We start from the raw sequence: 13908 nt of genomic DNA, 5'->3' as shown, positions 1-13908 counted from the left end.
CACTGTGCTGTGTGGCCTTTTAAGCCTCATGCAGGCTTCTGCTCAGCCAGCCCTGAGTAGCTACTCAGGTGCTGCATCTTACAGTGTGAAGTCAGGCAGTCTAACATTTAGAGATTGCTCACCCTCACTCAGCCCCATTTTACCTGTAGAACAGTAAGATGGCCATCACAGGCTTCAAGAGGGCTTGAATTCGTGTTTGTTTCCAACTTTCAATAGGTGGTGGCTGTGTTGGCAGAAGCAGGCAGTTCACTACACTAAGTATTCCCAAGTTCTAGGTAGGCCATCCTGCTAGATCATGAGCACCTGAAAGTGTGTTCATGTGTCTACAACTGGGAGCCTGTTTCAACCAGATATGTGCGCCAGTGTGCGGCCACTGGAAAACAAAGGCCAGTGTTGCTCCTCAGTCGATTACCAGCATTGGAAAGGGGGCATCAGACCGTGTTTCACAGATAAGCCCGTGAGGCCCAGCGCCTATTCGAGGGCACTTAGTTAAAGGGTGGCAGCTGGGACTGAAGTCTTTATTTCCTGATTCTTTTTTTTTTTTTTTTTTGAGACGGAGTTTCACTCATGTTACCCAGGCTGGAGTGCAATGGCGCGATCTCGGCTCACCGCAACCTCCGCCTCCCGGGTTCAGGCAATTCTCCTGCCTCAGCCTCCAGAGCAGCTGGGACTACAGGCACGTGCCACCATGCCCAGCTAATTTTTTGTATTTTTAGTAGAGACGGGGTTTCACCATGTTGACCAGGATGGTCTCGATCTCTTGACCTCGTGATCCACCCGCCTCTGCCTCCCAAAGTGCTGGGATTACAGGCGTGAGCCACCGCACCCGGCTTCCTGATTCTTTAATTCCTGCTACTTACTGTGTCTTTTCAAGCATTTTACAATGTGAAGAGCTAGCAACGTAGTGCAGCCAGCCTGACTTTCCCACGGTGCGAAGGCAACACGCATTGGGCAGGCTGTTTGAAACTTGCCATAAATTGAAAATATCCAAGTAGAAAATGCACTTTGGGTCTGAGCTACTGGCAGAAATCTTACCTGTCTCCCAAAAGGGACCCAGCTACTTTAGGTTCAAGGCATTTCTTGGAATATTTAGCAGGGCAAGGGCCTGGAACTAAAAACGCGTCTAACGCAAGATGCCGCCACACGATGGCACTGCTTCTGTAGATCTGGAAGAAACGCGGGCGCCGGAGCTGGCGGGGGGCGCCGGGCTCAGTGGGGTCGGGGAGCTGCGTCCGGACGGGGCGCCCGCACTTCGAGGGGCCGGCGGAGGACGCAAGGTCGTGAGCGCGTCTCCCCCATTTGCTCTGCTCTTAGCGAGGGGGTCCCGCCGCCCTTTGGGCCGGGACGCAGCAGCAGCCTTGCTGGGCCGGACTGGGGACCTCCGAGGAAAGCAGCTAGAACCGGCCCAGATTCCCCGAGGCGCCCGAATGCAGTGCGGGCAGCCCTCCCCGCCCGCCAGGCCACCGCCCGGATACTGTGTTTGTCCCCACGTCCCGACCCCATGTCCGGCCCCCCGCTCCTATTTCCGCATCTGGTCCCACAGTGGAGGGGCCGGGCGAGGGTCTCAGGCGTGTGGTCACGGTCGGGGGAGTCCTTGGACGCGCGGGTCCCCTCCCGCGGGTTCCCACCCCCGCCCTCCAGTGACGCGAGCCGGCCCAGGACGCGCGCGCCGCGGCCAAGTCCTGGTTTTGATTTCACTCCCAGCCCGGAGGAGCTAGGAGGTTCCAAGCCCACAAACAGGAAGAAGAGAAGGCCCTGGAGTGCGGGCAGAGGGAGTGTCATTCCCAGCGGCGCGGGCCGGGCGGGGGCAGCAGCGCGCACCCCCTCCTGCAGCGCGGGCTGGGGGTCCCCAGGGCCGGGAGAGGGCCCCGGGGAGGAGCAGAGAGAGGGCGCGCCCCGGGAAGGCTCGGCGCGGCTCCGGGGGCTCCCAGGGCGCTCCCGCCCCTTCCCCCGCGGCCCCGGGGCGGGGCGTGCGCGTCAGCCCGGGCTAGAAAAGGCGGCGAGGCTGGGCCCAGCGAGGTGACAGCCGCGCTTGGACGCAGAGCCCGGCCCGACGCCGCCATGAGCGCCGCGCTCTTCAGCCTGGACGGCCCGGCGCGCGGCGCGCCCTGGCCAGCGGAGCCCGCGCCCTTCTACGAGCCGGGCCGGGCGGGCAAGCCGGGCCGCGGGGCCGAGCCGGGGGCTCTTGGCGAGCCGGGCGCTGCCGCCCCCGCCATGTACGACGACGAGAGCGCCATCGACTTCAGCGCCTACATCGACTCCATGGCCGCTGTGCCCACCTTGGAGCTGTGCCACGACGAGCTCTTCGCCGACCTCTTCAACAGCAATCACAAGGCGGGCGGCGCAGGCCCCCTGGAGCTGCTGCCTGGCGGCCCCGCGCGCCCCTTGGGCCCGGGCCTCGCGGTTCCGCGCCCACTCAAGCGCGAGCCCGACTGGGGCGACGGCGACGCGCCCGGCTCGCTGCTGCCAGCTCAGGTGGCCGCCTGCGCGCAGACCGTGGTGAGCCTGGCGGCCGCCGGACAACCCACCCCGCCCACGTCGCCGGAGCCGCCGCGGAGCAGCCCCGGGCCGACCCCCGCGCCCGGCCCTGCGCGGGAGAAGAGCACTGGCAAGAGGGGCCCGGACCGCGGCAGCCCGGAGTACCGGCAGCGGCGCGAACGCAACAACATCGCTGTGCGCAAGAGCCGCGACAAGGCTAAGCGGCGGAACCAGGAGATGCAGCAGAAGCTCGTGGAGCTGTCGGCCGAGAACGAGAAGCTGCACCAGCGCGTGGAGCAGCTCACGCGGGACCTGGCCGGCCTCCGGCAGTTCTTCAAGCAGCTGCCCAGCCCGCCCTTCCTGCCTGCCGCCGGGGCCGCAGACTGCCGGTAACGCGCGGCGGGGGCGAGAGAGACTCAGCAACGACCCATACCTCAGACCCGACGGCCCGGAGCGGAGCGCGCCCTGCCCCGGCGCGGCCAGAGCCGCCGGGTGCCCGCTGCAGTTTCTTGGGACATAGGAGCGCAAAGAAGCTACAGCCTGGACTTACCACCACTGAACTGCGAGAGAAGCTAAACGTGTTTATTTTCCCTTAAATTATTTTTGTAATGGTAGCTTTTTCTACATCTTACTCCTGTTGATGCAGCTAAGGTACATTTGTAAAAAAGACTTCTCAGACAAACCCTTTGTATTGTAGATAAGAGGAAAAGACTGAGCATGCTCACTTTTTTATATCAATTTTTACATTATTCGTAAGAATAAAGCAGCATTTGAAATCTCCCCTGCTTCCTATGTTCACAGCAACTCCTGCACGCCCGCCGGTGGCGCAGGACCCGGCTGCGGAAGGGTGCATTCCGGACCCGCAGCCAGCGAGCACGCACCTGGGAGCCCGGGCGCCAGGTGTGTGCGTGTGTGTGTGTGTGTGTGTATGGGCGAGCACGCACCTGGGAGCCCGGGCGCCAGGTGTGTGTGTGTGTATGTGTATGTGTATGGGCGGGGGGTGGGGCGGGGGGTGGGGCGGGGCGGAGGCCCGAAGTGCTCAGGAGAGAGGGTCTGCGTCGCTTCTGAAACGCGCTAAAGGCTCCCTCCTGGCTTTAGCTTGCCTAAGCCCAGTGGAGCACGAGGTCAGGTAAGCTAGCAGCTTTCCAGCAGAAGGTGCTCTCCCAGAGAACCCAGACCTGGGGAAGGGTTGGCTGTTTGGGGGGGCCCTGCTGAGAACAGTCCAAGAGCGCCCTAACTATAGAGGCTGCTGGACGGGCGAGGGGCTGTAGGAGGACTCAGGCCAACCAGAAGCCTGGCTGAATCATCTCCCGCTTTCCCGGGAGTTTGCTTTCACTTTCCTCAGTCATGTGGACGACTCAAGTAGATTTTCTACGTGCGCCAGAAAGGACAGAATAGTCATGTAGTGGATGAAAAGGGCAGTCACACAACTGCTGAAGACCGGCTATCCTGCCAGTAATTTGCAATGTTTAAGGTTTAATTTCCCCCAAAAAGGCCCTCTGCTTTTACCCTAAGAACACTTGGTATTAGGCACCACTTCCTGGTCATGGGCTGCTACGTGTATATTATGTAATTAACTATGGCATGTCATGATTATATTGCTATAAGGAGGGGAACAAAATCTTTAGTTTCCAAAGATAATTCTTGATTTAAATCTCTGCCAACAAAGCAAATGATAACCGACTGCTCCTTAGTCTGTGATCTTTGCTCTCCGTGCACGTGACCCAGCCTGATTAAACAGGCGTGTGTTGGAGCCAGCTATCCCCACCTCCATTCAGCAGAGTCACAATCACACCGGTTCAGATAGCTACACTTTATGGGTAACAATTTCACCTCTGATACAGTTCCCTGGAAAATTTTCCCGAAGTAGTGAATTGCAAAATACTTAGGTTTGACATTTATTGTAGCAGAACAGTAATATCACAATATAGGACAAAAGTTACACTTTGCAGGGTACTCTTTGGGGGAATGTTAAAACATACGGTAAGAAACACATGCTCAATCATGGTAAAATGTTCAACGTGTTAAAATTGCAAATGAACAGAATTTTTTCTGATACTGCATAAAATACTAAATGAGCTCAAGCTTAAGATTCAACGTGAAAACAAGTCAATATGTCCATAAATTTGTAGAAAATAAAAAACATAACTGTATTAAAGGGTATTTTGATTTATAAGTTTACAAAACTTACATCTTAACATTTCCTCAGTAAAATCTAAGTTTCAAGATTGTAAACTCTGTTCACTGTGTTCATAGTTAACAAATAACTACCCCAGATTACCAGCAGCATCACCCTCGCAGCCACATTGCAAAGTTCACAGACCCTGCGGCCACTGCTGGTGTTCTGCAGAGGCCCCCCCGGCACTCAGAAGCTCGATTTCCTCCAGTCCAATGCAGCTCGTGGGGTGGGTGGTTAAGGACTGGACAAAACAATTTAACAACCCCACCTCCTTTCCGAGGACACTCTTCACTTCGTAGCTCTGCAGTGATAAAGGCACACTGGTTAAAGCAAACAGCCTGGAACGTTCTGTTCCCAACAACACAGAAAACCAGAGAGCCAGCGTGGAAAGCCCTTTTCCCAGTCCACGACCTTCCACTCCTCAAATGGCTGAGAACAGTGGTAGGAAGGAGAAACAAATGAGAGCCGCAATAAAAAAAAAAAAAGCCCATTTATTTTGGCAAGTGTAGGAACTACCTACCCTGTTCTGGGAACTGAATTCTGTTTTCACTTGGGACAAGATGCACACAGGCTCTGCTGGGAAGGCAGGGGCTGGGCGTGCAGTGCCCACAGCTGTCTCCCACTTCCTTTGGGACACTTCCCCAATCTAGCAACACTTCCGGTCAAGGGATTTCCTGGTGCCTTGCCCCAAACTTCCTTCCTTAATAGGATCCCATTTCTTCTAGAGTTACACTGGGCTAAAATTCTCCGTAGTTTTTGTCATGAGACCATGAGACTTAGCTTTTTCTTTACATTCTTTTTTTTTTTTTTGAGACAGTGTTGCTCTATCATCAGGCTGGAGTGCAGTGGCACGATCCTGACTCACTGCAACTTCAGTTTTCAGGTTTCAAGCAATTCTCCTGCCTCAGCCTCCTGAGCAGCTGGGACTACAGGCATGCACCACCACGCCCAGCTAATTTTTTGTATTTTTAGTACAGACAGGATTTCACCATGTTGGCCAGGATGGTCTTGATCTCTTGACCTCGTGATCCACCGGCCTCAGCCTCCCAAAGTGCTGGTACATTCTTCTTCTTTAGTCCCAGATGCGTTTCATCTCCAGATGAGACAAGTACAGGGAGCCCTGGCCCCCATCCCTGACGAGGCTGAGAGGGTTTGGTGCACCCCATTATAGATCAAGCTGCAGAGTGTTTGCCGTTGGAGCTAGGGCTGAAAATAAAGGCTCAAAAGCACTGCAATATTCCCTATCTGGCCTTCTGGGAGGTTAAAGCTCTAGAACACAGTGCCACTTGCAGAGTAATATCGTGTTGACCCTAAAGCCCTCCTCTGTGCAAGGCACTTGGCAGTTGCTACAACAGTTCCACTTGGTATCTATTAATTCACTCTTCCCATCATTATGATGTTATAGCTAAAGAGACTGAGGCTGGAGAAGCCAGACAACGTGGCCAAAGCAGGCAGAGTGTGGCTCCTTGGTGCCCTTCCCTTCAAAGGTGTGTGTCTCACTGCCTTTCCCCAAGTCTCAGCTGGCCTGTGTCTGGCGTCTCATGAACAGAGTGCAGTGGAAAGGACACCAAGTGACATTCCATGGTTGGTTAGGAAAGGTGCCCAGCTTCCAGCTGACCCTTGGGATCCACACACATACTGTGAGGGGGTCTAGCCAGAGCTGTGGCCTGGACATAGGAACCTTCCAGCCTTGGGGACACCCGCTAATGCCCAGTGGAGCCAAGGGGAGCTGTCCTGATGGAACCCTGTCCAAACAAGAGTTCTGTGCACAGAATGAATATTGATGCCACCAAGTTTTGAAATGGTTTGTAACAATAAATGTCAAGATCAGTCTGGGATGTGAACACTACTGATGCCGACTTGTAGGGGGACTTTCATTTTCCCGTTTGCAAGACAGCCATGGTGCCTATTTACTGTGCCTTGTCGTGTTTTGGCTTCTTGGTGAAAAAGAATAAGGTCAACAGGATGGTTTAATGTAGTGATGGGGACAGTGGGGATTACTGGTCAAGACAGGCAAAGAGACAGAACTAGGCAGTGGAAGCTGAGCCCTTCCTAAGGGTTCTGAGTGGCATGGACACCAAGTGCAGCTGCTCACTTACTCATACGTGAGGGTTTATCACAAGCCCATGTGGGGCTGTCGCTGAAGAGACGGCAGCGAGCAAGACAGAGCCTCCAGGTTGCTGGTCTGGAGGAGACACCAGGGGGTGCAGAAGCAGGGGGTCGCTGCATAGGGAGGGAGGGTGGAGGCGGCGTGCTGGACACCCTTCTGGTCTTTTTTTTTTTTTTTTGAGATAGAGTTTCACTCTTGTTGCCCAGGCTGGAGTACAGTGGTGCCATCTTGGCTTACTGCAACCTCCGCCTCCTGGATTCAAGTGATTCTCCTGCCTCAGCCTCCCGAGTAGCTGGGATAACAGGCGTGTGCCACTATGCCTGGCTAATTTTATGTTTTTAGATGGGGTTTCTCCATGTTGGTCAGGCTGATCTCAAACTCCCGGCCTCAGGTGATCTGCCTGCCTCAGCCTCCCAAAGTGCTGGGATTACAGGTGTGAGCCACCACGCCCAGCCGCTGGTCTCTTACAGTTTCAGTTGTCTTGCATATTTGTGCAAGTGTGAAACAGAAGACTTCTGGAGTAAAAGTACGCGATTCTGACTTGGAAAAAGTCAGCAGAAAATCATTTAATTGTGAAACATTAGGTTTGGCTATATCATCTGTAAATGGAGTTTAATTTTTTTTTTTTTTGAGACCGAGTCTCATTCTGTCACCAGGCTGGAGTACAGTGGTACAAACTTGTCTCACTGCAAAGTCTGCCTCCAGGGTTCAGGTGATTTTCCTGCCTTGCCTCTCAAGTAGCTGGGATTACAGGTGCATACCGCCATGCCTGGCTAATTTTTGTGTTTTTAATAAAGGTAAGTTTTTGCCATGTTGGCCAGGTGAACTCCTGACCTCAGGTGATCCGCCCGATTGGGCCTCCCAAAGTGTTGGGATTATAGGCATCAGCCACTGTGCCCAAATAATAAATCTTTTATGTGTGGGAGAAATTAACATGAAGAGGTTAAAACAACCATATCAGCAAACTCCCAAGCACTATTCATATGAATGTGGGTCTGCACATGTATAAAATGTGTCTCTCTTTTAAAAAAATCACTACATATGTTCTTTTAACTTTTCCTTTTCTAAAAGTTAAGGAAACACACTTCAAGTTCCATGTCACAATAATGTTACTATTGAGAAATGAGATGCACAACTATAGACAATCCTATTGTTTTTACATCTGCAGCCTGACCACATTACAGTAAAGGCATAAAACTTAACATTCATGCATCTTAACTGAAACAGTTATGTTTGCCCCAGGGAATGGAGTTACGGTTCTTGTGGAAAGTCCCTATTTGATTCTCTGAATTTTGGTGAATGTGCATGCTCACCCAGAAAACTGACAGAATCCATACTGAGTATGTCTCAGCTCATGTCTCCACCCAGTCCCCTCTGGCACCCGTCTTCTTTCTATCAGCTTCTTTCCAGATCGGTGGTAAAGACCTGATCACCCACTGTGACTAGAGCTGGGCATGGGGTAAAGAGCCTCCTAAAATGTCTACTTCCAGACTTGGAACTTACCCACAGCCCACTGGTGTTGGCCCTGAAGCCAGAGCACCCAAGAAGGTGATACTGGCGCTGCTGCCACCCTCTGGCCCTCAACCAATGCATATACATACACACGTGCCATGCACACACATGCACACATGTACACGTGTCAAGCATATGTACATAACAGCACACTCAAGTGGACACATATACACGTGCACATGGGCACGGGCAAAGGTGCTCTGATGCACACAGACTTCACAAACGTGTGCATACATGTGCACTCATGTACACACAACTTTGAGCTCTTTATAATCAGGGCTTTTATCTATGGGAATATTCTAGTTGACAAGCTAAATGTGTAGGAGGAACACCCGCCTTAGCCAGAAGGAAACCAAGTGAAGGAAGGATTTCTACCAGGGTTCCTGGTCTCTGCATCTCTAAAGAGGGGTGAGGATCAGCAGGGGTGTCAAGCGCTGTCCATTGCTGGAGACTTCCTGGATGGCAATCAGGGTGCCCTCCGGAAGAGCCTGCAGGGACCAGCAGGCAGCTGCTGCCACGGCACTGCCCCAGCCTTCTGAGCAGCATGGAGGAGCTGGGGAGCTGTGTGCCATGGCCAACTGTTGTCGGTTGAATGTGTTGAGGTTGCGGGTTGCGGTTCATTTTGTTCTGTGTTCTCAAACAGGCGTGTTTCTACTGCTTTCTCCCAGTATTCTCCATGAACATGTGTTCCTGGAAAACCCAGATCTGCCATCTTACCACCTGCTCAAACCCCCCTAGCTGGAAACTTCTACCCGGTCAGCTGTGGGCAGCTACTCCCTTTTCTGGGCACTGCCTCCTCCTTTGTTCCTCCTTCCCCCCAGGACTCAGATGAGGAGACAAGGAATTGGCTGACAGGCACTGCTCTGTGGTGGGTTGCCTGTTATACACTTCAACTCCCTTAAGGACAGAAAAGCACATATGCCGTTCCCCATTATGCCCCTTGGGCTGGCTCCCAACTCTGCAGGTGGTCACTCTGTGGGGTAACAATGACTTTCCCTCTGTGGGATGTCTTTGCCCTTGGTGCTGCAGGGGAATATGGACTCCACCTTGTTGGGACATTGGAAGGTTGAATGGGGAAACGTGAGAACAAGGTAGGCTCAGTTCCTGGCCTGTGGTGAGGACTCAACTTTTGCACCACTGGAGAACGCTTGCTGCTGAGCCTCCACAGCCCTGCCTCAGCATCAATCCCTGTGTGCAGCAGTTCAGGGGATGGGTCCAAGCTGGAGCTCAGGGTCACTGAAGAGCTTTAAAGCTGGTGGGCATTATGCCAGGAGGGAGCATAAACTTTTTTTTTTTTTGAGATGGAGTCTTGCTCTGTTGTCCAGGCTGGAGTGTGGTACGATCTCGGCTCACTGCAACCTCTGCCTCCTGGGTTCCAGTGATTCTCAGCCTCCTGAGTAGCTGGAGTTATGGGTGTGTGCCACTATACCTGGCTATTTTTTTTCTATTTTTAGTAGAGATGGGGTTTCACCATGTTGGCCAGGCTGGTCTCTCAGGTGATCCACTTGCCTCGGCCTCCCAAAGTGCTGGGATTGCAGGCATGAGCCAGCACGCCCGGCCAAGAGCAGAAACTCTTTTGAGCTTGCAGGTGATTCTAGTGTGCAGTCACCTGTGGTCCCCAAAGATGCTGCTCATAGACTTGTCCATGTTCCAATTTAATCCAACTCTGACAGGCATGCTTTCCATGAGAGGATAAACTGCTGTTCTGCCTCACAGGGTTGCTGGCCCCTCCTGAGGTGCAGTGGGGGAGAGGGTGGCAGTCATGAGGTAGGCAGGAGTCTCCAGAGGATGGGTCAAGTCCCCATAAATTCGGGCTGGATACTTGGAAGGCTGAGGCGGGAGAATAGTTTGAACCCAGGAGTTCAAGGCTGTAGTGAGCTTATGGTTGAACCACTGTACTCCAGCCTGGATGACAGAGTAAGACACTGTCTAAAAGAAAATAAAAAAATTCTGGCTAGAGTCTGGCCATGGGGACCCATTAGACAAAGACCCCTTATCTGACTGACCACAGAGCTCCAGGCATGATGGGCCTCCCCAGTCACCACACTCCCGTCCAGTGTGGCCCAAGTCAGCTCCCTGGATATGGTGCCCACCTGGGTTCCAGGTGCCTCTTGTGAACTTGGGCTGTGCCCAGCAGCCACTGAGTGGCTGGTCCCCAGCACCCTTCCGTGGCTATTCCATGAGCCACTTGTGGTGTTTTTAAATGGCTTTGACAAGACGGAGGTGGCATCTCCAGGACAGATGCTTCATTTATGAGGGTCAGTTTTCACACAGCAGAAACTCTTTGGGCCATCAATTATATATTTAGATGACTTTTCTTGAAGGAGCCACCCCACTCTACTAAGTATCACCACAGTGACTCTCAGGGCTGGACAGTCACATTATCAGTTATCTAGAGTCTGGAATACCCAGTGTTTAAAAAAAGAAAAAAAAAAAAAGCATCTCAGGGAATTCCATCCTATTAACATGACACCTTGGCAGTAGCACTCCAACCTCAAGACTGTGTTGCTGTAATCAAAGCAGGCTGGGCGCAATGGCTCACGCCTGTAATCTCATCACTTTGGGAGGCTGATGTGGGAGGATCACCTGAGGTCAGGAGTTCAAGACCAGCCAGCCAACATGGTGAAACCCTGTCTCTACTAAAAATAAAAAATTAGCCAGGAGTGGTGGCTTGTACCTGTTGTCTCAGCTACTTGGGGCACTGAGGCAGGAGAATCACGCCACTGCACTCCAGCCTGGGCACAGAGTGGGACTGTGTCCAAAAAAAAAAAAAAAAAAAACTTTGTCCAAAAAAAAAAAAAAAAAGCCAGGGGACAGATTCTTGTATCTACCTCACAGCTGATCTAAAATAACCTCATTTCCACAGAGGAAATGATCCCATTGGCCTGAATGGCAGTGGTGAGACGTATCTGTGTTTCACTCTCGAGCATCTACACCACTTTCTAGTGGGATCTGTTGTAACAAAACACATTTGGGAGTGGGGGGTTCCTCTGGGGATGAGTTGCTCATGTAGGGTACCAAGTGTGGGGCCCCCTGGACTTACCCCATCCTCACTGGCGGCAAACCTCAGCAGGGAAGAAATGCTGCGCTGCAACAGCTGCAACGGCAGAAGCAGGGCTGCGTTAGACTCCCTCCGATGCAGTCAGTGCTCCAGTGAAATCACTCTCTCCCAAAAATTAACACGCCACATCCAAACCACCTGTCTTCAGAGCTTCAGTCTCACGGCCTTAGGTCAAACGTGTTTTAACATGGAGAGACTGTGTTCAAGCAGGGTGCATCCTCCCACCTTTCCCAGGGAAGCTCCTAGGACCTAGATGGAGCTCCAGATGCAACCCATCCTAGCCAAGTCCCAGCGCCTCTGCAGGTGTGCAGGAGGACGTGCACCTGCTCCAGCTCAGCCTCACCCTCGCCATGCTGGGGTGAGCTACGAGTGCGTGCGTGCTCTGGCCTGGCTCCTACCTTGACCTTCACTCTGCACTGGGGTCTTGAGCGGCAGTCCAGGAAGACCTGCAGGTGCCTCTTGAGAACAGGAGATGTGACCACCCGGGAGCAGTCCCCACAGGAAAAGGCGCCTCTGGTATATGAAAAGCCAAGGGAAGACAAGGCCCCGGGGGGCGTAAGTCAGGAAAACTCCAGTGGGAGCCATTTTCCTAAACATGAGTGTCTGCTGAGATACAGAACGGGCTTTACTCTCAGAATCAAGTTTCTGCAGCTGCCTGGACTCAGCCTGTCCAAGGGATGAACATCATCTTTGAGTAGTACTGGCTGGAGGCCAAGGAGGAGAGCAGAGGAGGGATATGAGCCTCTCAGGAAGGGAGGCCAGGGGTCAGGCTGCCCCCCGGGACAGGGAGAGAAAGCCTGCTGTCAGATGTGAGCATGGCCACTGCTCTGTGCTACCATGCACGCCTGCACATGTGCTCCCTTATCTCTTCCATATGGTCTAGCGATGGCTTATGTAAGGCCAGCAGCATAGGCGCGTCAAGAAACCATCTGCTCTTTGCTGTGGTTTTTCTTTCAGATGGGAGTCTCGTTCTAGCTCTGTCACCTCGGTTGGAGTGCAGTGGCGTGATCTCAGCTCACTGCAACCTCCCCCTCCCCCTGGTTCAAGCAATTCTCCTACTTCAGCCTCCTGAGTAGCTGGGACTATAGGTGTGTGCCACCATGCCTAGTTAATTTTTGTATTTTTAAAATTAATAGTAGAGATGGGGTTTCATGGTGTTAGCCAGGCTGGTCTCGAACTCTTGACCTTAAGTGATCCACCTGCCTCAGTCTCTGACAGTGCTGGGATTACAGGTGTGAGCCACTGCACCTGGCCGTTAAGAAGCAGAAAAGTAATGAGCCCCTCCCTTTCTATCATATGACACTGCATTTGGGAGGCTGGAGCACTGACTCCACAGGGGCACTGAGAGTGGCACAGACCCTGAGGGAGGGCAGCACAGTGGGGCGGGGAGGGACATCTGTCCAGTAGCTGCCCACTGTAAACGTGGTCTCTGTAAATGTCTGCACATTTCACAAAGGCCAAGCTGTACAGTTACCAAGTTTGTCTCACTTATTCATGTTTGTCCTGTTTTTCTTTATTCTCCTGACTGATAATAAAGGAGGTGGGGACAAAAACCAGCACTTTTATCTCATAACAGGAGCAGTGCAAGAAACAGCAGAAATCTCAGTAAGAAAAACCCACCGGGCTCCAGGAGCCTCTTCCCTTGCCGCTCAGCAGAGGCGGAGGTTGCCCCTTGAGCTCTCGGGGGAGTCATCTGAGGCAGCAAGGCCCAGGCTCTGGAGCTGGGTTGCTGCTGTGCCCTTTGGGTTTCAGAGTTTTCAGGACAGCCCCTGTCCCTTTACCTGTCTTCCAGCCTCTGTTCCAATCTCCCGTTGCCACACCGGTCACACACAGGCCATGAGAAAGCAGTGCTCTCATCCACGCCAACCACAGTGCCTAGACGCAAGGGAAGAAAAGTCCACTTTAGAGGTGCTTCTGCCTCTCTGGCTCCTCTGCTCCTCCACGTGCAGATGACAACATGAGGGGCCTCGTGATTTTTTCCTTACTAGTGAGTTTATATAAATGCTCCTAAGTTTTTATAATTTCCATTTATTGTACAAAGAAAAATTATGACAATAAAAAGTAGGTTTTAAAACTTGCCCGCATATTACCACCTAACCGAAGTCTTTTCATTGGGATCCTTCTCCAGATGCATAGGTAGTTAGATTGCCATGGCGGAGCCGCCTGTGTGGTCTCGTCCTCCTTTCCGGCTGCTGGAAGACTGTGCTCTCTTACCGATACCACTCTGAGGTGCCCTGTCACAGTTACTCAAACATTCCCCATATGGCAAACTTAGGTCTGTGCTTTTTCTGTAGCACAGTCACAGTATACAGACTCCTTAACACAGTGATGAGTGTTTGAGCTGTGACTATGCCACTGCACTCCAGCCTGGGAGACAGGGAAGACCCTGTCCCCCACCTCTTCACCCCCCCAAAAAAATGAAATAAATTGACAAATGAAAGACATCTGAGACGTGTGTCAGAGACACCCCTGGGCTTCCCAGAGGGTCACAGAAGGCTTCCTGAGGAAGGGAGTGAAGGGGTCCACCAGCCAGCCAGTGCAGGACACATGGGGCCTTGGCCGACTATG

General features: G+C 52.8%; 2 protein-coding genes across 2 annotated transcripts in view; one reads left to right on the top strand and one right to left on the bottom strand.

The window, feature by feature from the left end:
- Positions 1–1975: 1975 nt before the first annotated feature.
- Positions 1976–3258, top strand: CEBPD (CCAAT enhancer binding protein delta). The gene has a single exon (XM_017516402.2). The coding sequence runs from the start codon at positions 2062–2064 to the stop codon at positions 2869–2871; it is 810 nt and encodes a 269-aa protein (XP_017371891.1). The 5' UTR covers positions 1976–2061; the 3' UTR covers positions 2872–3258.
- A 1018-nt stretch (positions 3259–4276) lies between these two features.
- SPIDR (scaffold protein involved in DNA repair) overlaps positions 4277–13908 on the bottom strand; it is a 156741-nt gene continuing 147109 nt past the window's right edge. The window contains exons 9-12 of the mRNA XM_017516401.2: positions 13122–13215; positions 11739–11853; positions 11323–11376; positions 4277–4958 (exon numbers count right to left, since the gene is read on the bottom strand). Coding sequence (XP_017371890.1) covers positions 4794–4958; positions 11323–11376; positions 11739–11853; positions 13122–13215 — 428 coding nt within the window. The 3' untranslated portion in view covers positions 4277–4793. The remainder of the gene's footprint in view (positions 4959–11322; positions 11377–11738; positions 11854–13121; positions 13216–13908) is intronic.

This window comes from Cebus imitator, unplaced genomic scaffold (assembly GCF_001604975.1).
Source record: "Cebus imitator isolate Cc_AM_T3 unplaced genomic scaffold, Cebus_imitator-1.0 Scaffold584, whole genome shotgun sequence".
In the NCBI taxonomy this organism is placed as follows: Eukaryota; Metazoa; Chordata; class Mammalia; order Primates; family Cebidae; genus Cebus; species Cebus imitator.
This window is presented reverse-complemented; position numbering and strand designations above follow the sequence as displayed.